Below are 25209 nucleotides of genomic sequence, written 5' to 3'. Positions count from 1 at the left end.
CAAAGATGAAAATGATAATTGCTGTTTACAAGCAGCATGGAACCAGATATATGAATCCTAAAATAAACATAAATTAAATATCTGTATAATAAAATGGAGCTAAAATAAAAAGGAATGATAATTCTTCCTGCCCTGCCTCTTCAGTATCTCTTTATTGAATCTTTCTCAGCATTATATAAATGCCTACATTGTTATCTCTCATCTTAGAAAAACAAACAAACTCTCTTACAAATATAAAAGCCAAAGCAGTTAAGGAATACCCTGTAAATCTAATTTTGAATATCACTATAAATTCATGGTGTATTTTTTTCTTTAGGATCCTTGGAGAACTGGCTGACTTTAGATATGGAGCAGGATTATATAAGATGAGCCTGGAACATCTTGTTGGAACAGAGGCTAAGGAAGCTATCAAAGATGACTGGGGTCATGACGAAAGAATTCAGAAGCCAGCTTGATGGGTTTCTACTGATCAAAGATGGAACGATTGAGGATTTTTAAAGCATTTTCAAATTTAGTTGAAAAAAAAACCTACTCAATATGCATTAAGATATAAGCTATGTTAAAAAAACCGTGAGATGAAAATGAAATTAAATTTTTAAAAACATGACCATGCTGGAAGATACTTGGGAAGTAACTTGTATTCTGAAAACTGGTGGAAAAGGGCAAACAGTCAAGCACATATTTATTCTGATTTCCCCACATGAACCATACCTCAGAATTAACAATTTATTGATAAGGACAATATTTCTTTTTTTAAAAAGATCAACAAATGATAGACTTTGTTAATCCTAATGAAATAAAGAATATAGAATATGATAAGTGTTTCTAAAATCATTAGGTAAAAAGATGAAGCATAATCAGTGAATCGGGTTGACAGCACTTGACTCGTGGATCAGTCTTTTTTCTTTTTTCTGCTTTTTCTCCCCAAGTCCCCCCATTACATAGTTGTATATTTCAGTTGTACGTCCTTCTAGTTGTGGCATGTGGGACCTGCCTCAGCATGGCCTGACGAGTGGTGCCATATCAGCGCCCAGGATCTGAACCAGTGAAACCCTGGGCCACTGAAGCAGAGCAACACAAACTTAACCACCCGGCCATGGGGCCGGCCCCATGGATCAGTCTTAACATCACAAAAAGAGACATCATCATACACTATGTACCTCTTAATGTGAATAAACAGAAGTGTACAAATCACAGATAGTCTTCTTGCTAGACTAATTCTTTTTAAAAACCCTGAAGCTGAATTTGTCTCTACAGCACAATGGTTTGTGCTATAATGAGAAAAGAAAAAAAGAGAGAAAAAGAGGAAAAGTAATCTTTAAATTAAAAGAAGAATAGGAGACATATCAACTAAACATGTGTGACCTTGTTTGGATACTGATTTAAATCAAATGTAAAAAACAAAAAATCAATTAGGAGACAAATGGAGTAATCTGAACACTGATGGGTTTTAAGGTATTATTTAATTTTTTTGTTTGTTTTAGGTATTATGATTATAAAGATTCCTTATCTTTTAGTGACCGATACTGATGAATAAATGGATAATGTGACTTCTGCAATTTATTACAAAAAAATGAAAGAGATGAGGCCTGGGTAAGGGTATAGATGAAATAAGAATGGCTATGTATTGAAAATTTCTAAAACTGGGAGCATATGAGGGAAGTGGGATTCATTATATAACTCACACATTTTGTACATTTTTTTTTTTTTTTGAGGAAGATTAGCCCTGAGCTAACATCTGCTGCCAATCCTCCTCTTTTTGCTGAGGAAAACTGGTCCTGAGCTAACATCCGTGCCCATCTTCCTCTACTTTATATGTGGGATGCCTGCCACAGCGTGGCTTGCCAAGCGGTGCCATGTCCGCACCCAGGATCCGAACTGGCAAAGCCTGGGCCACCGAAGTGGGACGTGCAAACTTAACCATTCCTCCACTGGGCCGGCCCCATACACTTTGTACATTTTTAAAAATTTCCATTTAAGAAAAAAACCTCCAAACCCTATAACCTTCGCTGTAGTCAAGTAATCCCCTTTATAGCCAACCACAAGAATTTCTCCTATTTCTTTCCCACTTCCCCATAAATCCACTTCATTTGTTCTCACCACCACTCCACTGAATCTGCTCTAGCCTTCAAATTTAATGGTGGAATCTCAGTCTTCATCTCACTTGACAGAGAAGCAGCATTTGACATGTTGATCACTCCATCCTTGAAACACTATACTCTCGTGGTTTCACTCCCACCTCACCAGACTTTCCAACTGTCTTTTGCTGGTTCTTCTTTATCTCTGAAACCTCTACAAATTGGGAATTCCCAGGATTTGTCCTTGATCAAATTTCTATCTCCTTCAGTTTCCCTGTGATTTCATGGCTTTAAATATTACTGCTATGCAGTTGACTTCCTAAATTATATCGCCAGCCTGAACTTGTCTGAACTATACTGTTATTCAGCGCTTACCTGACATCTAGACTCAAATGTCTGACAGGTGTCTAAAACTTGACACGTCCAAAAGTGAGCTTCTGCTCTCCCTCTATACCCTTGCAAATCTCTTCTTCTCTCCCCGTTCCTCACGACAGTCGGTGGCTTCTCCATCCTTCCACTTTCTTCAGGCCAATAACATCAAGGTAAACCCTGAAACTCCATTCTGTCCACATTCCAGATTTAATCTATCAGAAATTCTGTTGACTCTACCATCAAAACATATCCAGAATCACACATTTCTTATGTCCTCCTCATTAGCCCTCTGGTCCAAGCTCCATCACCTCTCTCTTGAGTTGTTAGGATAGCCAATTTACGATCACCCTACTTTTCTATTCTCTGCCCCACTTTACTCCAGGTTCAACTCAGCAACCAGAATGTTAGGTTTGAGTCAAATCAGAGCCCTTCTCTTCTGACATCTCCAGTAAGCTTCATCCCACTCACAAGAAAGGCCAAACTCTTTACAGCAGTCTATAAAGTCTGAGATGAATTGCTCAGACGCCTCCTTACCTCTCTGATCTCGTCTCCTACTATTCCCCATGTTCCACACTCTGCTCCAGCCACACTGGCCTCCTTGCTTGCAACAAAGAGTCAAGGTAAATTCCTGTCTCCTGACCTTTGCACTTGGCCATTTCCTCTGCTTGGAATGCTATTTCTCCAAATAAAAACATTGCTGATTCTTATTTCTTTTAGGTCTTTACTGAAATGCCTCACTCTCAGTGAATCCTTCTTTGACAAGCCTATTTAAATGGAATTCTTTCAGAGCACTGTCTCTTCTCTTTTTGACTGCTACATTTCCAATACCTAGAAAGCAGTGCTCGGTAATATTTGTCAACTGGATTACTTAAATTGATGCTAAAGGTGATCTAGGAAGACTTCAAGGAAGTCATTGTCACCTCATGTATGCCAAGAAGAAGGAGCAGAGCTTCAAAATAGATGGGGCACAAATGACAAGAACATATATTTTTTTTTTTGAAAAAAGTATGAGTAGAAAAAAATACCAAGAAATTCTGATGGGTCACTTTTTCATTGCCTTTTAGTTTTGGCAAGCATGTAGAAATACATTTAACGTCTTACTTTGAACTCTAAGCAAACTATATCATAAACAATAAGATTTAGGAACAACTAACTAAGTTAATTGATTAAGTGATGTCTGATCTAAACTTTTTCTTTTCATAATGCCTCATTCCTGACAGAATAGCAAAGATAAAGGAGAAGAAAAATAAGATGCAAAGGAAAGTCCAAACTCTTCTGCCAATGAAAGCTGTGCACAGAAAATTGGTGGTGTCCATTGGCCTCACCTAAAAGTGGCAGCGAGGAAGTCTTACTGCTGTTTGTCATTGAGTTATTCTTCCGCTTGATCCGAGGAATGAATTTCTTCTCCACTGCCCTGATCTTATGAGCAAGAACCTCTGTCATCATTGCTGCTCTCTTCTTTCCCGAACGAGGAACTGGCTGAGTAAAACGTGTTCTTTTTTTGCGGCGGGGTGTGAGCACCTCGATGGCTCCAGATTTGATCTTGGCTTCCATTCCTTCCCTTGAGCCAAACTCATCTGTGTCTGAAAGTTTATACAGGGGCAGCACATGAAGCTGCTCATCTTGAGGAATAACACCCAATGAACGGTTATCTTCTCGAGTTAAAGTACAAACCTAATAGGAAGAAAACATGAGATGGAAAATATAGGTCCTGCATATTGGTCAAGTTATTCCTAGCTTCTTACTGTTGCCATTGTTAAAGGGACCTGCATTTCCATTTTGTTTTCAATTGCTTACTGCTGGTATATTAATTTTGGATAAATATCGTATATATCAAGCCACCCAACACTATTCAATTCTAGCAAGTTAACAATTGTTTGTAAGCAGACCAGTATAATTTTGAGTTGATTTTATAAGTAAATGATATTATACATGTTTATGTATTTTGTAATATTTTAAATATTCTGTTTGTTACATAGCATCTTATTTCATTGCTTAAGTTAAGGAATGGTTAGTGAATTGCTCACTGCCTTCATATTAACTATTAAGAATGGTATTATTTTAGCCTATACATCACCCTACTTCTTAATATTCAAATAATTTCACATTCCTTGGGTAGAGAGGAATTAATTATGATGAATTTTCTAATTTGCTATGTTGTCATCTAGGATTTTTCACTTCTGCCTGTAAGTGGAATTTATCTATAGATTTTTTTTGCCCTTTTTGTCAGGGTGATTTTAATTTTATTCACTAAATAAACTGATGATATTAATGAAGAAAAGAAGAAGCACAAGAGATTTCTCTCTCTAGCAGGACTTATATTCCAATAGTTTAAAAAAATTAACAAAAACATTTTATCTGGATAAATTTTCTCTTTCTGCTCCATTTTGCTTCTATGCTAGTTAGGAGCATATCAATCAGTTTGCCTGTCTTTCTTTTGGATGGGAAATAGGACATCTTAAGAAAATTCTGTCTTGACTATAACCTATCTCAGCCCTTCTCCTTACTTTAAGTTATTTTTATGCATTGTAGAGAAATGAAAATACAGAAGTATATACAGGAAATTTCTGATCTTTGATACCTAATATTAGTATGCTTCTTCATAAATTAATATTTTAATGATAATTACTTTTCAAATGTCATTAAAGATTCATCAAAAATATATCAGTTTCATTATTTTTTTATTAAACACATTTCTCCTACAGCTAAGAGCTCTTTCTAAGACAGTAGAGATGTTATAAGAGTGAAAATAAATGAAATTGCCAGATTTGACTTTCAAGGTTGATAGAACTTGGTGGATACAGAAGGTCAAAAAACTTAACTAAAAGGTTTTAAATCACACTATTTTCTCAATATCTACGATCCTGTTTTCCAGCAAGGCGTGACATATTGAAATCTCTTGGGTGTTATTTGTTAAGTTTCAAATAATCATGTTAAAAATTAGAATCTTCCACCAATAAATATTTACTTAAATCAATTTATTTGCCCACAAGGAGACTAAGAAAGGGATAAGAACTAGACACAGGAGCACAATTAGAAAGACTGGGGAAACAGACAGGGTGAAAGGAGAGTTGGCAGTGAAATTTCAAGAGCGTGGGTGTTCAGAGATGGGGAAATCTGGAGCTATGCCAAGTTCTAGGTACAAGCCTCCTTGCATAAGGAACAAGAGCAGTGGAGAAGAACAAGTGCTGAATGATACACAAGAGAAGCAGAACTAAAATTTAATTTGACTCTGATCCTAATCCAGCCTGAACATAGATATTCTATAATGAGGCAATTCAGGTCCAATGTACTAGCCAACCAACGATGATGAATTACTCTCTGGCTAAGACTCATCTGGATGGATTTACACAATTTCAACATTTGGAAGTAACGTTGGTCTCAAACGCTACAGTCAACATCAGTGGAGAGGAGTGATATGCAAAAAAGTTATTTTGGCTCCTTAATCTATCACTGATAGACTTCACAAACAAGGAAGAAAGGCTGACTTCTGATGGATCAGACAGTGCACTTCCAATCACACTGTAAGAGCCTATAGCTGTGTCTTATATGGGGCCAACCAAACAAAGTGATGTAGTACAGAAATAGAGGCAATCACTCGCTATTAATCTCTGTTGTACTAGGTGAGAAGAAGATCATTACATGAAGCAAACTCATTTCCCTTACAAAAGGACTATTGCATGATTTTTCCTGGGGTCTTCTACCTAATTTAAGTATCTTTTGATTGACTCCGTGCTATGGGTATGTGAGTCTTTTCATGGCTGTAAACATAGTATACATATCTAAATGCAAATATTTCTGATAATTTTGGAATATTAATGTAACTTTATACATACTGGCATTAAGAAACAATACGCAAAAAAAGGACAGTAAATTTGGCACAGTTCCCCTCACAAAAACCCCAAGGAAAAGATGGCAAAAAGAAACATTAAGTTGCTTCACTTGCGACCTACCAATTTGATAGCACAAAATCGTTTCCCTGAATAATCATAGACTCCTAACTCCCAGCAAACGTACCATAACTAAATATATAATTTATGACTTTCAACAAAAATATTTGTTTAAGGTTGGTGCTATAAATTTTTGGAAGTACTTCAATAATTACTTAAATAAATACTATTGATACATATACTACGAGGAACAGAACATAAAACATGCTTCGTCACGACAATCATATTTAAGGACCTCAGCCTAAGCATATACTGATCGAGCTTTCAGGATCAAAAGCCAGCCAGGCACATACCACAGTGCTTCCATTATTCATGTTGTGAATGTCCCTGTGGGGATGAGCACAGAAGTCTAGGCAAGCAGTGACCCCAGAGAAAGGACGACCTTCTTTGCTGCCAAGACGACATTCTCGGGCAACATGTTCATATTCCACCTAAGGAAGAAAACATGACACACAGTTTCAAGAGACAGAAAGATCATCTGCACTAAACAGCAACAAATCAATTCCCAACAAAGTTCTTAAATTAATTACACTTTGCAATTTCAGAGACTTCTGACACTACCGTGTATTACTGTAGTGAATACGGAGCTCAGTAACATTTAGGATAAAGAGTTTGAGAATACATGGAGTAAAATGACAATCACTGCCTATGACTTAGGGCAGGGAGAGGACACTAATACCTGCTGGTGGTGGATAAACAAGTCGAGTAGCCTAAATTATTCCATTAGGAAGAAAGACTAATACAGTGCATTAATCACATAGGCAGAGTGTTCAGTGTCTAAAAAAAGTAGATACATAAATATATATTCATGAACCAGTATAGAAGGTGAATTTATGACTCTGCTTAAAATGGAAAGTTGGAATTTAACAAAGAACATGTCATTCATGATAATACAAGTAAGCTAAAGATTTGGAAAATATGGACCTCTGGTTATGTTTAAAATTAAAAAATATTCCCATATTTTCTACTTTGTCTGATATATGATTTGCAAATCTTTTCTCCCATTCTGTGACTGCCTTTTTCTTTTCTTTTTTAAAAAATTTGTCCCCCCACCAGCTTTATTGAGATATTACCGATATATAACATGTAAGTTGAAGGCATGCAATGTGATGATTAGATACGTGAATGTATTGCAAAATGATTACAACAATAAGGTTAGTTACTATCTCAATCCCTTCACCCAACTACGGTTATTTTGTGTGTGTAGTGAAAACATTTAAGACATTTAAAAAACTTTTGAGTATATAACACAGTATTAATTATAGTCACCATCTTGTGTATTAGATCTCCAGAAATTATTTATCTTATAGCTGGGAGTTTGTACTTCTTAACCAATCTCCCTATTTCCCCCAGCCCTCACTTACATTCTTGATGATGTCCTTTGAAAGACAAAATTCTTAATTTTGACAATCTACTTTTTCTTCATTTCATTTTTCGATTGTCTACTGTTAGTGTATAGAAATACAATGATTTTTGCATACTGATCTTGTATCCTGACACCTTGCTGAACTTGCTTATTAGCTCTAGTAGTTTGTGTGTGTTTGTGTGCACACACGTGTATGAATTCCTTGCTATTTTCTACATACAGGATCATAACATTGGCTAGCAGAGACAGTTTTATCTCTTATGTTTTAGTCTGGATTTCTTTTACTTGCCTAATTGCCCTGACTAGAACCTCCAGAAAAATATTTAATAGAAGTGGCACGAGTAGACATTCTTTTCTTGTTCCAGAATTAGGCAAAAAGCTTGTAGTCTTTTATTATTAATTTTGATGTTAGCCGTGGGTTTTTCACAGATGTCCTTTATCAGGCTGAAGCAATTCCCTTCTATTGCTAGTTTGCTGAGTGTTTTTATCATGAAAGAGTTTTGAATTTTGTCAAATGACTTTCTGCATCTATAGAGATATCACGTGGTTTTTGTCCTTTGTTCTGTTAATATGGTATATTACATTGATTCATCATGAGTTGAATCATGTATTTCTGCTTTTATAAGTTGTATTTCTAGAAATAACCATAATTCTGTCACTCTGGAGTTTTAATTCAATTGCCAAAACAGAAGACTTTTTAAAAAAAGACTAGATAATTTTTAAAGCTGTCTAATAAAAATGGAGATACATTAAAGATCAAATTTGAAAGGGTGTCTATTAACAATGATTTTGTTTATATAGAAATTTCAGCCATTTTTAAGAGCATTGTATATGGTCCCAAAACATACCTGGTTTTGATACGCAAGTGGAGCATACTGCTTATAAATTGGAGCTAATCGTGTAGCCAAACTCTGCAAATTATCTTCAAGGTTTTTTTCCTACAGGAAAAGACAGTCCATAAAAGTTGTTTCATAATGACATGAGTTTAAAGCATGAAAATGAATCATAAATCATTGCTGATGTGTGGTCGAGGCGTACAATTCATACTTACCCCGATAAAAGAGCTACCATAGAAAATAACATGGAGTTTGTTTTGAGGAAGATTAGCCCTGAGCTAACTGCTGCCAATCCTCCTCTTTTTGCTGAGAAAGCCTAGCCTTGAGCTAACATTCATGATCATTTTCCTCTGCTTCATATGTGGGACGCCTACCACAGCATGGCTTGCCAAGTGGTGCCATGTCCGCACCTGGGATCCGAAATGGCGGACCCCAGGCCACCGAAGCAGAACGTGCACACCTAACTGCTGCGCGACCCAGCCAGCCCCCGGATTTTTTTAAAAAATCTAAAGTATTAGTCATTGTTATGCTTTAATTAAGTCTTTTGAAATTAAAACTCTATGTTATCTAATGGTATTAGGGGTAAGTTGCAAAACTGCTTATGTTGTTAAAAATGAGAACCATATTTTATACTTATTCAATAGTACTGAGCACTTGGAAGTAAATCAAGACAAGGTTCCTGCTGGCCAGGAATTTTGACACAGAGCAACAAGCTTCTATAATAGAAATGGGAGAGCAACACACACAAGGCACCTACTATGCACCAAATCCTGTACTAAGAGCTTCAGAGGTAATAAGTGGGCAACAGGTTGTTTAAAACCAGTGTTTTCTTTTCTGCAACATAATGGCTACACCTTGAAGAAGACTGGGTAGGACTGTGACAAGGATTAACACCATATTAAGAATCTGGATTGCTACTGATAGTAGAAACATGTAAGACTTCTTCAAAGGATAAGTGTCATGATAAGAGTCCCTATTAGAAATGTCACTGATGACAGTACGAAGTATGAAGCAGAGAAGGGAGACTTTTAAACAATAGTTGAAAGACCGCTATGATATTTTAGAGATGATTATGTCATAAATCAACTCACAGAGTTGATAAATGATGAGTCACATCAAAGAAAGACAATTGAAGGGGAACTGAAAGCAAGGATGGAGGGACTTAAGGTTTGAGATTTCTGCCTCATTGAGATTTGGTAGATGCCAAGAACACAGAAAGAAGAGCTTCGTGTGGATCAGTTCACCTCTGGTGTGTATCAGATTACAAAAGCCAAACCCACATAGCAATGCAGACATAAGAAAGTTAATTCTTGAGTGCTTTCAACAAGCCTCAATCTTGGCAACTGTAAAGCATCAGTGATTTTTGGTTTCCTACTGATTTATGTTGATGCTTTCATCGAAAAAGAAATTCACGCATAAAGGGTCTATATCTAGATTACTCTATTCCATTCATCTGTCCACTTAGGTTTCTGTTACTTAATTTAACTTACTAAGTATAGTCAGGAAAGTCAGGACTCTACTTTAAAAACACTTCCTGGCTATACGCACACATTAATTGTTCCATTTATTTCAGGAAAACTTTAGAATTATGATTTAAATACCTGTTTAAATGATTTTGATTATGTTTTCTAACACTTGAAATATTGGGTGGGATGGGTAATTGTGTTTTATTGCTAGTAGAGTATTATGAACCATCCAGTGTCACAAGTCAGATTGAGTAATTTGACATCTTATGAAATGTCTCATTCATTGTGTGGAAATGTTGAAATAAAGTAGGCAAATAGAAACAAATAAAATAAAACTTGATTAGCTGACTATTGGTATCATTTTACAAATGTAAGGCTCATATTCACATTGTAAAAATCCTGACTTTCTAATTGTTTCATTAGAATGAATGTGTGTGTCAGATATAGAGGTTTCTTATTATCAGATCTTTACTTACTGGGGCTCAAGCATACATCTCTCTGCTCTTCTCAACCTATTCTTGATCTCTAGGACCATCATATCCCCAGGCATGGCTATAATTACCACCTGGACCACAGATCACCCCTTGAGCTTCACATTCTTATTATTGTTGAGTTAACATCACAACTTGGATTTCCTTTAGGAATCTCCAACCCAATGTGTCCAAACTGAATTCATAATCTGCCCTCTACAAACCTGGTCCTATTTCAGTGTACCCTACATCAAGGAATAGCACCAATAATTTTTAAAATCTTCCCAGACCACCCAATGCTCAGCATTTAATCTATCACAACCATAATCCAAGTCACTATTATCCCTTCCCTGAACTATTTTCATAACTAGCTTATCTTGCTAAACCCACTCTTGGCCAACTCCAATTCATTATTCAAAGAGCAGCCAAAGGAATTTATTTTTTTATTAGGCTTGAGCTAACATCTGCTGCCAATCCTCCTCTTTTTGCTGAGGAAGATTGGCCCAGAGCTAACATCTGTGCCCATCTTCCCCTACTTTATATGTGGGACGCCTGCCACAGCATGGCTTGATAAGCAGTGTGTGGGTCGGCGCGTGTGATCCAAACTGGCGAACCCCGGGCTGCCAAAATGGAGTGTGCACACTTAATTGCTGCACCACTGGGCCAGGCCCCAGAAAGATTTCTTTAAAAGGCAAGTGTAATTATATCACTCTCTTCCTTAAAACTCTTAATGATCTTCCAAAATTCTTGACATAGCTTACAAGGCCGCAGCATGTGCCTCACTCTCCCTTGCCTGCTGAGCTTCATACTGGCCTTCTGTCAGTTCCTGGAATGAGCAATGCTTCTCCCTGTATTATAAGCACTATATAAACGTTACTGATTATTAATAATAACCATAAGCAAAAAGTGATTTCACATTCATTAATTATATAATAGTATTATTGTTATAGGATAGGAATTTAACAGTAATGTCAATATTGCTAATATATTTATATAGTAACAGTTTCATCATATAATATTTGGAAAGAAAACTTAACTGGTTAATTTTAAGGAAGAAACTGACACATCATCAAGAGTTCTGATCTTTGAACATGGTACCTTTCCATTTTCAAGTATTTTATATGTCCTTTATTAAATTTTTATGTTTTCCCTAAAGGTCTAATAAACTTCCTGTTAGACTGCTTCAAAGGTACTTTATCTGCAAATCATAGTTCTCTCTCTCAAGTAATTTCTTTGTTTTATTGCCGTATATGGGAACTCTAGAAAATACTAAATAACTTTGATTACCTCTTTCAAGGGACCATTATTAATTCTAAGCTTCTTTGAAAGATGTTATAGTCACTATATTCAGATACAGTTGGATTAATTTCTGCTGTTTCATTTTTTATTTTCTATTTATCCTATACTCTAATGATTTTTTAAATTCCCTTTGTTGACTTATGGATTGTTTTCTTGGTAAAGAGTTTTTCCCACAAGTAGTTCAAAAGCTATAAATTCTATTTGTATTCACCTAAAAAAATTTTAAACATATACCTTCTCAAATATATGTTTTTCTGACAAAATCTAGAGCAGTGTCTTCCAAGCTGTGGGTCATGACTCATTAGTGGGCCATGAAATCAGTTTAGTAGGTCACAATTAGCATTTAAAAAAGAAATGAAATTTTATAAAAAACATTATACTATATCACAGTGATCCTTAGCAATAAGTATATTGCATATTAACTTGTTAATATTTTAATATTATCTTTGTTATGTATAATAAAGCTAAGTATTACTTTCTGACAGTTTTGTTTTAATTAGTTACTTGTATACATCTATCCGTTTAGTGGTTTGTAATATAAAATGTTTCTTACTTTTGGTCACAGTTCAAAGTTTGAAAAACACTGATCTTAGAGATAATCAGTATCTAAATTCTCCCCACTCCCAACAAAGCATAAAACATCACCACACTTAGTTCCTGTAGGTGCCCCACCTCCTCCCATTGCCTACCCACCCCTGAATTGATAAGAGTAAGGAATTATAGGTTGTTATTTTAATTAAAAAATGTAAGTACTCAACTTATTTAAACTTAACAGTAAGGTTGACTAATTTCTTTGCTCACCATGGCCTCGTGTCCCGGACAGATTGGTTCCGGTTTCATATATCTTCTTTCTGGATTACGTCCTTTAGTAATTCTTTCATAGTAGTTCTGTGGGTAGTAAACTTTCTGAGTCTTTGAAATGTTGGCAAATTCGTTTATTTATTCTTCCTACTTTGGCTGGGTATAAAATTCTAGTTTCCTTTAACAATGATTCTCTCTGGGGTTAGGGGAGGAGGAGGAGGGAGCCAGGGACAATCGGAATTTGGGTTGATAGTTGAAGACTTTACCTAATTTATTTAGAATTTTAAACTATTTACTTATATATATAGTTTTACTATTTTGTCACTACTTTTTAATATTTAATGTTTTTTACTATTTAAAAAATTTTAAAGGAATGTACTTATATACTTATTGTGTAATTCAAAAGTAAAAAGGACACTTACGTGTAAGGGAGAGCTCGGATCAATTCTAAATCTTCTAGGGCTTGGGCTTCTACCAAATTTGCAGCCATTGAAATACATACTCCATGAACAGCCAAAAGAGAATGAAGCTCCACAAGTCTCTGGATCAATTCCTTGACATGTACAGGTACGACTGTAAGATGGTAATTGCAAGGAATGAACTGATAAAGCAGACAATACCTCAGACAGAACATTTCAGGAACTGATTTTAACATATCTATCTTATTACTTATATTATCTAAAGTAGTGTTATGTTAACACAAGGCTCACTGTACTTGAATATAACTAAATTTTTAACTAAAATGTTTGTTCACAACTGTAAATCCAAATAAATGGCAATAAACTATACAGATCTGAAATCTCCATGACCTTGTTGTATTTGGAGATGTCCAAGGAGGGGAAAAAAGGGTCTGGATTTTAAATCCTGGATCTGTTCCCTATTAGCAAGAAAAATTAGAGCACCTCATTACCTCTTTGGACTTTAGCTGCTTCATCAGTAAAATGACATTGATACAATCTTCTGAGAATTGATAAAGGATAATATATATTGTATGAGAGAGGTCAACTTTTTCGTGACTTTTGTGTGTGTGTGTGTGTGTGTGAGGAAGACTGGCACTAAGCTAACATCTGTGCCAATCTTCCTCTATTTTTTTTTAATGTGGGATGCTGCCATAGCGTGGCTTGACAAGCAGAGCAGGGTCTGCACCCAGGATCTAAACCTGCAAACCCTGGGCTGCCAAAACAGAGCACATGAACTCAACCACTACGCCACTGGGCCAGTCCCTCACTTTGTCAATTTTAAAGAAAGTCTTTATGAACGTCACAAGAGAAAAAATTGATCAGAAAACCTGTTTCATTCGGTAACTTGATAATTTTATCACTTGGGGGGCATTTCTGAGGCCCTAAATAGACTCTAAGTGAAGATGATGATGATTAGAATATATACACAAAGATATGAAACCAAGGAAATAAGTCTGCTCTTGTGGTGACTACATTAATGCTCAAAATTTCTAATAGTATGTATGAAGTACTTATGTAATGACTTAAAAATATGAATAAAATCTCACATTTTAAAAAAATAGTAAATGAAAAGAACAGAAATTTAGAGATCAAAACTATTAGTTTTTTTTAATTGTGAAAGTCTGGAAAATGCTTGATATGTAAGATAACATTGAATACAAAAGGATCATTCAAGATACTATGAAGGAAGAAAAAGGGAGGAGGGATAGTTCAAATATTCTAACTCCCTATAAATCTTCTGAAAAAGATGGAATATATGTTTTAAAGGGCAAAATATTACAATAAGTTGATGGAGAAGAAAAATGGGATGCAAATGGGATCAAAGGAGTTAAATTTGAAATTGCAGAAGGAAATTAAAGTTGTCAAAGAAATAGAAAAATTAGTAATTTATTTATGTCGTTGAAATAATACATGGGAAAGTGAAAAATGTAGTTTAACTATGGACAGTTATTTAAAAAATTAAACACATAGGAAAGGAGAAAAATTGTGAGAACTAAAAGACCTCCCGCAGAGTATCTTAAAATGTTAATATCACTGATAATGGGACAAATGGACCTAAAACATGTCCTAATGCCATGGACTCAGTGTAGTGTTCCTGCCAATAATTGCTAGAACTGAGTGGAATCAGGAAAAAACAATCAGACAAACCAAAATTGAGTTACAATCTCCAAAATTATCCTGTTCCCTTCAGAAATGTCAATGCCATGAAAGACAAAGATTGAGATAAAAGGATTAGGAGAACAAAAGGACAAAACAACACAACCCATCGAATCCTGGGTGGAGGAAAATTACTATAAAGTATAGTATTAGGAAATAGATGATATCTGAATATGAATTATAGATTAGATAATAGCACTTTATCAAAGTTAAATTTCTTGACTTTGATCATTGTACTGGAGTTATGTAATAGAATGTCCTGATTCTTAGAAAATACCATCCGAAGTAGTATTTAGGGGAAAAAGACAAAGTCTGCAACTATCTCACAAATAATCCAGAAAGAAAAAAATAAAAACGCAATAATATGTAAGTTTGTATGTATGTGTGACTATGTCTAGAAATGCAAACGTAACAGTGTTAACAACTGTGGAATCTAGGTAACGTGTATATAAGAGTTCACTGAAGTATTCTTGCATCTTTTCTGTAGATAGGAACTTTAAAAAAAAGCCTATGCTAGATCTACCTTGATGAAACATTAAAACAAGTTATTAGATTCTTGGGAAGATTAAATAAGATAATATATGGATATCCTGTAATGTCTTCATACAAGAGGTATTATTATTATTGTGCATCCACATAAAATAATTAGCAGACTTTAAAAATGATGTATACACACTTTCTGGCATTGGAAAGATAAGAAAAATACAATGAAATGGTATTCTAAGCATAAAGGAATGCTCTGGAAGGTATACAAATTAATCTTATGTGCAGACTAGAGAGGAGATGAAATATATTTTTGTTATATTTTGTATAACGACATTTCTTGAAAAAAAAGAGAAACCTATATGAGGAAAACTACACTTGAACAAATAGAAAAAAGACATGTTATGGGATAGAAAGACCCAATATCTTAGAGACACCAGGTCATTATAAGATAATTTAATGCAATCCCATTAAAAATATCATTAGGTTTATCTTAAAACTAGATAAATTGATTATAAAGTTTATTTGGAAGCATGAACAAAAAAGAATAACAAAGAAAGACTTGAAAAAAAACAAGAATGGCCAGTTAGCCTCACCAAATATTAAAATAAATTATAAAGCCCCTTTAATTGAAAAAATGAGGCTCTAGTGCCTGAAAAGCCAGGAAGATGATACAGAATTCAAATATAAGAGAGGAATCACTTACATATATAATTTTTGTGAACAGTTAAGTAGTATTCCAGATTAAGAGGAAAAGAAGTACTCTTTACCAAGCAGTGTTGGAATAAATGGAAGAAAGGATAGAAATGGATCTCCTCTTCCCACTATTGACCAGCATAAATTTTTTTGGTTTTTTTTAAGGAAGATTAGCCCTGAACTAACTACTGTCAATCCTCCTCTTTTTGCTGAGGAAGACTGGCCCTGAGCTAACATTCATGCCAATCTTCCTCTACTTTATATGTGGGAAGCCTAGCAAAGCATGGCAAAAGCCATGCAGTGCCATGTCCGCACCCAGGATCCGAACCCACAAACCCCAGGCCACCGACAAGTGGAACGTGCGAACTTAACCGATGTGTCACCAGCCGTCACCAGGCCGGCCCCTGACAAGCATAAATTTTAAATACATCAGAGATTTCTGTTTTCAAAAATTTACAATTTCAACAAGTACTAAAAGAAAACACAGGTGAATTACTCTATAACTTGCAGGAGAGAAAATGTTCTTAAATACTACTCAAAACCCAGACACAAATAAGTGGGAAGATAGATATAATTAATTACATTAAAAAAGAAAACTTTTGCAAAGATGACATAGCAAAAGTAAAAAGATAAATATCAAACTGTCAAAAGCATTTAGAAATTATATCACAAAGGGTTAACAGCCCCAATATATAAGGTAAAAAAAGGTGAACAATCTTTTAAAAATATGGGCTAGAATAATTAACAGATGGCTGACGAAAAACCAAAAAAGAATAGCAAATGGCTCATAAGCATATGAAAAAATACTCTCACTCTTAATATGAAAAATGCAAATCAAAAGTAAAATGATGCCATTTATCGCTAATTAGGCAAAAGCTCAAGTTTGACAACATATTCACTGGCAAAACCACAGAAAAACAGATATTCTCTTACATTGCTAGATGAATGCAAAATGCTACAATTCCCTGTGTAGGAGCTTTTCCCTTACAGAAAAATCCCTTTGCTCTAGACTCTAGGGGTGAGTGGGATCAAGCATCAAACAAGCAAAAAACGAACATCCTAAAGGAAAATATGCTAGGATGGTCCTAACTCACCATGAAGTCAAATCTCTCTTTAAAGAAATGTTCATGCTTTTTAGTTGCACAATACCTAAAATCCTGTTCACCATATAATATATGTAGTTGTTGGCAGTTAAAAATCAACAATTTAATATTATATAATAGAAGTCGGAACAGCAAAGCAGTACAAAACAGATCTGATTACTTTTCATTGAGAGTGCATCTTCGGTCTGTGGGATGACCATTGTATGACTTTAGATTTTCAGTAAGCTCCGTGTACAATCTGTCAGCCATCGGGAGAGGAATGCCATCCCATACCATGATGAGCACCACCATCACGGCAGTGGGACAGTGGTGGCCTGTACGCTGCCGAACCAGACAAAGAACTTTCTCCTCATCACTGCTTCTTCTTAAAACCTGCAAAAGCAGAATGCATTCATTTATGGAAAACAAGAAACCTAAAGTCAAATGCAATGGATATTGCTTTTAAAGCTCTGTATCATTCCATTTTACTTTTTAAAAAATTATTATTTCTCAAAGGGTTGAAGCCTATAGGACCTTCATATGTCAGACTAGCTGCCTTCACACAACTCATCACAGAGTATCCCAGTTTACTTGACCAAGAAACAACAGGCTGAACAGAAATCTGTGGTATGTGCTTATTATTTGTAAAAGTAGTCTGTGTTTAATTTCACTGTTGAGACAGCATTGCAAAATAGACAACAGAGGATCTCGTGGAAAAGAGCCTAGCTAACTGCTCTGCCCTTCAACAAATGTCACAATAGGACAAATCCAGCTACATGGAAATAACCAAGGACTCCCAACATTCAAAATAAACTTGAGCACTGAAATTTAGCATCTGAGGAAAGTTATGGATCTTTTCCTTGGGCAAATGGTTTTACTACAGAGAATAATTAATATATAAAGCAATATTCCTGCAATTCCTGTGATTTTTCCATGCTATCACAGGATTTCTCATACCCACTTTATCCTAAGATTAAGGTGGTCCAGCTGACATGGTGAATGCAAAACACAACAATTAATTTTGAATATTTATCCATTTATCTTATACTGAATCATACGGATAGAGTGCTAAAAAGTCTTCAAAAGTATTTAAAATATTGCACAGTGGTCCTGGTATTTATTTTAAAAATTACATAAAACCGTTGATACCACATAAAACTATCCAACTCTGTTTAAAACTCCTTCCATGTATCACAAATTTACAAAGCAGAGAGCCTGACCACATTAATCAGTACATAATTAGTAAATGATAAAACTGCCCACCCCTGTGACCAAAATGGAGCAACCAATAGCATAATTAATGTTCCATTTTTGATGCTACAATAATTACATAAACTTGAGACGAAACTTCTTAAGATGTTAGTTACCCAATATCACTTTCTTCAGTCACTCCAGATGGTTAACACTCATTGCTACCCAGGCATCCCTTGAGTAGAGTTGGCTTTAGGACCTTCCCCCTAAACACAATTATTTATATTAAAATCTTTTTCTATATTTACATGTCCTTTTACAGCCAAATAAGAATACATTTTGCTTTCAAATAAGCTCAAATACAAAATGATATATATTGTATCAAGTAAAGTTATGCAAGATAATGTCCAAGTTGTCAAACCAACAACAGAGTTGTATTGATCCAGTTTTTGTATGGGAAATGTTAAAATGCTGTTTATTCATAGTATTTGTTTTTCCAGATTTTCCAAATTTCCTTCAGGGAACAATAGAAAATTAAGCATGATGAGTCTCTAAATTCAGTTCCAGGTTCAAAAAGCTGCTTAAGCATTGCTAAGACATGGATATTTGTGTCCACCCAAAATTCATAGATTAAATTCTAAATCCCAATGCGATGGTATTAGCAGGTGGGGCCTTTGGGAGATGATTCGTTCACAGTGGGGAAGTACAATTGATTTGGATTAATGTTTTTATAAGAGACCCCATAGAGCTTGCTAGTCTCTTCTACCAAGTGAAGACACAAGAAAACAGGGCCCCCACCTGACCATGCTGGCACCCTGATCTCAGATTTCCAAACTTCAGAACTGGGAGAAAAAAATTTCTTTTGTTAATAAGTCAGCGAGTCTGGTATTTTCTCACAGCAGTCTAAATGCAGTAAGACAAGTATTAAACCCGTGTAAGACCTCTGAAAACCATAAAAACATTATTGACAGAAATTAAAGAAGACCTAAATAAATGGAGAAAGATATCATGTTCACAGAATAGTCACTATTATAATGATGTCAATTTTCCCAATTGATTTCTAGATTTGATGCAATCCCAATCAAAATCCTAGCAGAGTTTGTGTTCTTTTAGGTGGAAATTGACAGACTTGAACCAAAGTTTATATGGAAACACAAAGGAACAAGAAGAGGCAAGAAAAGGAATAAAGACAGAGAAAGTGATTTACCAGATATCAAGATCTATTGGAAAGCTATAGTGATTAAGAATAGTCTAGTATTGGCGCAATAATAAAGAGATCAATGAGGGGGCTGGCCCGGTGGTGCAGCAGTTAAGGGCGCACGTTTCACTTTGGCGGCCCGGGGTTTGCCGGTTCGGATCCCGGGTACAGACATGGCACTGCTTGGTACGCTATGCTGTGGTAGGCATCCCACGTATAAAGGGGAGGAGGATGGGCACGGATCTTAGCTCAGGGCCAGTCTTCCTCGGAAAAAAAGAGGAGGATTGGCAGCAGTTAGCTCAGGGCTAATCTTTCTCAAAAAACAACAACAACAACAACAAAAAAGAGATCAATGAAATAGAATAGACAGTGCAGATCCATATGAATATGGTCACCTGACTTGTGACAAAGTTGACATTGCAGTGCAATGCAAAAAGTAGTCTTTTCAATAAATGGTACTGTGTAGATATCCATATGGAAAAAAAATGAATCCTGATTCCTACTTCATACAAGTAATTTGAGTTGTATTGTAGATATAAACATGAAAGATAAAATAATAAGTTTTCAGAAGAAAACATCTTCATGACCTCAGAGCTGGTAATACTGTTTAAAGTAGATTACCAAGTTTAATAATTATAAGAGAAAAAGTTAAGTTGGATTATATTAAAATTAAGAACTCTATTCATCAAAAACGTTAACCAGCAAAACATTAAGAAAGTACTTAAAGGCAAGAATACAGTGGGAGAAATATTTGCAATACATAGAATTGGCAAAATATTCTTACCCAAAATATATAAAGAACTTCTGCAAATAAGTAATAAAAACACAACAGAAAGTTGGCCAAAAAAAACCTGAATAGGCTCAACACAAGGGAGTATCTAAACAGATGATGAGCATATGAAAATATGCTCAACATTATTAGTCATCTAGCAAAGTAAAAAATAATTTTAAACACTACAAATGTTGGTGGGGTTATAAAATGGTGCAACTGCTATGGAAAATAGTACACAAGTTCCTCAAAACATTAAAAATAGAGCTACCATATGATCCAGCAATCTCAATTCTGAATACATACTTATGCAAAAGAATTGAAAGCAGGATCTTGAACAGATATTTGCAGATCCACATTCACAGCATCACTATTCACAATAGCCAAGATGTGGAAGCAATCCAAATGTCCACTGACATATGAATGGATAAACAAAATGTGACAAATACACACAAGGGAATATTATGCAGCCTTAAAAAGGAAGAAAATCTTGCCATATGCTACAACATGGATGAACCTTGAGGACACATGCTAAGTAAAATAGGCTAATCTCAAAAAGAGAATGATTCCACTTATACAACGTGCCTAAAGTAGTCAAATTCTAGAAACTTAAGTAGAATGGTAGTTACCAGGGGCTGGGGAGATGGGAAAATGAGGAGATATTTAATGGGTATAGAGTTAAAGATGTGCAAGAAAAAAAAGTTCTGGAGATGTGTTTCACAGCAATGTGAAAATATGTAACATTATTGAACTGTACACTTAAAAAGGGTTAAGATGGGGGGGCCAGCCCAGTGGCACAGCGGTTAAGTGTGCACGTTCCGCTTCGGTGGCCCATGGTTCGCTGGTTGGGATCTTGGGTACGGACATGTCACCACTTGGCATGCCATGCTGTGGTAGGCATCCCACATAGAAAGTAGAGGAAGATGGGCACAGATGTTAGCTCAGGGCCAGTCTTCCTCAGCGAAAAGAGGGTTGGCAGCAGTTAGCTCAGGGCTAATCTTCCTCAAAAAAAAAAAAAAGGTTAACATGGTAAACTTTATATTACTGTTATTTTAAAGTGAAAAAAAAAACAGGAAAAGGTCTTAAAAAAAAGTACTACACATCCAGTAGGATGTCTAAAATGAAAAAGAAAATAAAAGAATATATACTGTAAGACTGCATTTATATAAATTTCAAATCAGGCAAGATTAGTCTGTAATGTTACAAGGCAGGAGAGCAGTTACTTTTGGGGGTAGCTAGTGACTGAAAGGGGGTAAGAAGAGTGCTACTGGGCCAGCCTCACAGCACAGTGGTTAGGTCCAGCATGCTCTGCTTTGGCAGCCAGGGTTTGTGGCCCGGATCTGGGGTGTGGACCTATACCACCTTTCAAGGCATGCTGTGGCAGTGACCCACATACAAAATAGAGGAATACTGGCACAGATGTTAGATCAAGGCTAATCCTCCTCACCAAAAAAAAAAAAACAAGGGTGATACTGAGGTGCTACTAATATTGGATGCTGGTTACGAGTGTGTTCCCTATAGAAAAATTTTGCCAGCTTAGGATTTCTGTAGTCTTCTGCACATATGTTATAGTTAAACAAAAAGTACACCTTAATCTATACCAAGAACAAAAAATAGAAATTGGTTAGTCATTTACTGGCTCAGGACATTTTAGCAAGTTTCTTAACCTTTCTATAGTAGCACAGAGCAAGGATCTAAGTTTAGCCACTATATTATGTCTCTTGCTTTATTACTGCAAACTTGGCTCCTGAGCACAGAACTCAGTTCATGGGAGGTTCTCATCAAATATTTGTTGAATGAATGGTTGAAAACCACAAAAACCCAATGTGGTTGCATTTTATGAACATTTCACAAACTACAAGTTACACTATTAATAAGAGGTAAACTCTTATTTCAGAAACAGATTTTAAATGGTACAAATATTCCAAATTTTAAAACTTGTGTCAAGAATCACATTATTTTGTAACTGGAAGGATGCATTAATTTGTAAGCTGTTGAACCTGGGGCCACATGGCAGTCACTTTAGATGGTAAATGGTGTACCCAAACTTGTGTGAGTAATATTCATGACTAATGTCCTGTCGTTTTTAAATATTATTCTAATAATTTATATTACATATTATGAGGTTGTTATATCCTATGAAAAATCATACAGACATTCTTTTAGTATCTGTGCTAAAAACATACCCCAAATTGAATAATGCTGGAATGAAAAACAAATGGTTTTCACAAATACAATGCTTTTGTCTTTTGATATCAGCTTTACTGAAATAGAATTTAAATATCATAAAATTCATTCTTTTAACATACGCAATTCAGTCACAGATATGGCCTACCATTACCACTGTATGATTTTAAAATATTTTCATTGCCCAAAAGAAAATCCTATTATTAGCCGTCATGCCACATTTCTCCTTCTTCTCAGCTCCCATCACTCACTAACCCACCTTTCTATCTTTTATGTATTTTGTATTTTATATATTTCCACCTCTCATGTATTTTGCTTATTTGGGACATTTCATACAAATGGAATCCTATAACATGCGGCCTTTTGTGTCTGGCTTCTTTTACTCAGCATAATGTTAATTTATATTTGTAGCACTTATCAGTAACTTCATTCCATTTTATTGCCAAATAAAATTCCAGTGCGTGGACATACCACTGTATGTTTAGCCTTTCTTTGGTTGATTACCATTGGGATTGTTTCCACTTTTGCTATGATTGATGCTGCTATGAACATTCATGTAACAAGTTTCTGGGTAGACATGTTTTCATTTCTCTTAGGTATATACCTAGGAGTGGAATTGCTTTGTTGTATGATAACTATGTTTATCCTTTTAGGGAACTACCAGACTGTCTTCCAAAGCAGAGGAAACATTTTACATTCCCTCTAGGAATGTACAGGATTCTAATTTCTCTACATCCTTGTCAATACTTGCTATTGTCTATCCTTTTGGTTTTAGCCATCCTAGTGTAAAGTGGTATCTCACTCTGATTTTGATTTGCGTTTTCCTAATGACTAATAATGTTGCACATAATTTCATGTGCTTATTGGTCATCTGTATATCTTGTCTGGAAAAGGTCTATTCAAATACACTGTCAATTTTCAGTTTGGATTGTCCTTTTATTATTAAAATAGAGGAGTTTTTTTTTTTCTATGTGTAGGGCATTTGTTCATAGGGAGGCCACAAGATTTGTGACCCTTGTCACAATGAACCCAGATTCCTGTTGGGTGTGTTTTAAACAGAGGAGTCATTTCTTCAGGCCCCCTGCTCTGAGCACACCCCTATGAGTTCTTTTTATATTCCACATATAAGCCCCTTAACAGATATTTGATTAGCAAGTATTTTCTCCCTTTCTTGGCTTTCTCTAATCTTTCTTCTTTAAAGATTTTTTTTTTTCCTTTTTCTCCCCAAAGTCCCCCGGTACATAGTTGTATATTCTTAGTTGTGGGTCCATCTAGTTGTGGCATGTTGGATGCTGCCTCAGCGTGGCCTGATGAGCGGTGCCATGTCTGCACCCAGGATCTGAACCGGCAAAACCCTGGGCCACCGCAGTGGAATGCATGAACTTAACCACTCGGCCATGGGGCCAGCCCCTCTCTAACCTTTCTTGATAGAGCCTTTTGAAGCAAAAGCTTTAAATTTTGATGAAGTCCAATTTATCTTTTTTTCTTTTGTGCTTGTGTTTTATCTAAGAAAAAAAATGTGTAATCCAAACTCACGAAGATTTACAGCTATGTTTTTGTTTAACAATTTCATAGTTTTAACTCTGATATTTGGATCAATGATCCATTTTGAATTAATTTTTGTATGTGGTAGGGGTCCAGTTTCACTCTTTTGTATGTTGCTACCCAGTTGTCCCAGCACCTTTTGCTGAATAGACTATTCTTTCCCCCAGGAATAGTCTTAGAATTCTTGTTGAAAATCAATTGACCACACATAAGTGTGAGGGCTTATTTCTTGACACACAGTTCTATTCCAATGATCTGTATATCTAGTCTTATGCAAGAGCTACACTTTCTTGATTACTGTAGCTTTGTAGTACATTTTAATTTAATTTAATTTTTTTAAAGATTGGCACCTGAGCTAACATCTGTTGCAAATCCTTTTTTTTTCTTCTTCTCCCCAAAGACCCTAGTACATAGTTGTATATTCTGGTTGTGAGTGCCTCTGGTTGTGCCATGTGGGATGCCGCCTCAGCATGGCCTGATGAGTGTTGCCATGTCCACGCCCGGGATCTGCACTGGTGAAACCCTGGCCCGCTGAAGCAGAGCGCTTGAACTTAACCACTCGGCCATGGGGCCGGCCCACTGTAATACATTTTAAAATTGAGCAGTGTGAGTCCTCCAACTTTATTCTTTTTTCTCAAGATTGTTTTGGCTATTCCAACATATCCATGTACTGTTAACTGAAGACAGGACACTCATAAATTTAGAGATGATGCTGAGAAACTACTTAATATTTATTCCTGTGTCCACTACACTCTAATACTCCAAATCACAGAGAAAATGAGGCTGGATTTCAACAACAGAAAATAAGTCATTGTCATTAATTAAGGTTTTAGACATAACTGTTCTGATTAAAATCTCTACTCAAAAAAATTTTTAAGTCCATTGTATCGCTATCATTCTTAATATTTCTACATTTCTTGCAACATTTAAATACTGCTTTCTGCTATTTTCACTCAATCTATCATTAAAATTATTTGAACAGAAGAGTTCTGGGTAGATATTAAGGTGATATCTAGTCATATCTCCCTCCTATAATTTCTAGAGAAATAAACAACAAGCAAATATGAGGGGAAAAAAATACGGCTGCAACCAAATTCAGAGAAATGAAGATCTTATTCTTTCAAGTTTGAAAGTAGCTGATAATTAATGAGCAAAAAGTTTCAAAAGAGCCTGGTTTCAGCGCCAATTTGAGGAGAAGCAGCAAATCTGTTTGTAGAAAAGTCTTCTATTTTGTGCAGAAGTAAGACAACACTTCAAAATTCATGGGTAATAATTGTCCCATGGGGATGGAATAAAACAATCA

General features: G+C 35.6%; 1 protein-coding gene and 1 non-coding gene across 5 annotated transcripts in view; both read right to left on the bottom strand.

Moving 5' to 3' along the window:
• The window catches only part of TET1 (tet methylcytosine dioxygenase 1), a 120181-nt gene that overhangs the window by 4377 nt on the left and 90595 nt on the right, over window positions 1-25209 (bottom strand). For 3 of the 4 annotated variants that reach the window (XM_070488939.1, XM_070488953.1, XM_070488946.1), the window contains 6 exons: window positions 17198-17409; window positions 13061-13211; window positions 12639-12725; window positions 8615-8704; window positions 6694-6831; window positions 3776-4124 (listed from right to left, as the gene is read on the bottom strand). In XM_070488939.1, the coding sequence (XP_070345040.1) occupies window positions 3776-4124; window positions 6694-6831; window positions 8615-8704; window positions 12639-12725; window positions 13061-13211; window positions 17198-17409 (1027 nt within the window). The remainder of the gene's footprint in view (window positions 1-3775; window positions 4125-6693; window positions 6832-8614; window positions 8705-12638; window positions 12726-13060; window positions 13212-17197; window positions 17410-25209) is intronic. The other variant, XM_014862781.3, reaches the window with a different exon arrangement.
• On the bottom strand, window positions 23331-23460 carry LOC123283649 (small nucleolar RNA SNORA11). Its single transcript, XR_006524325.1, has one exon. It is a non-coding gene; the product is annotated as a small nucleolar RNA SNORA11 (small nucleolar RNA).

Source organism: Equus asinus, chromosome 2 (assembly GCF_041296235.1).
Source record: "Equus asinus isolate D_3611 breed Donkey chromosome 2, EquAss-T2T_v2, whole genome shotgun sequence".
Classification (NCBI taxonomy): domain Eukaryota; kingdom Metazoa; phylum Chordata; class Mammalia; order Perissodactyla; family Equidae; genus Equus; species Equus asinus.
The sequence above is the reverse complement of the archived record's forward strand: the minus strand, read 5'-3'. Positions and strand labels throughout refer to the sequence as shown.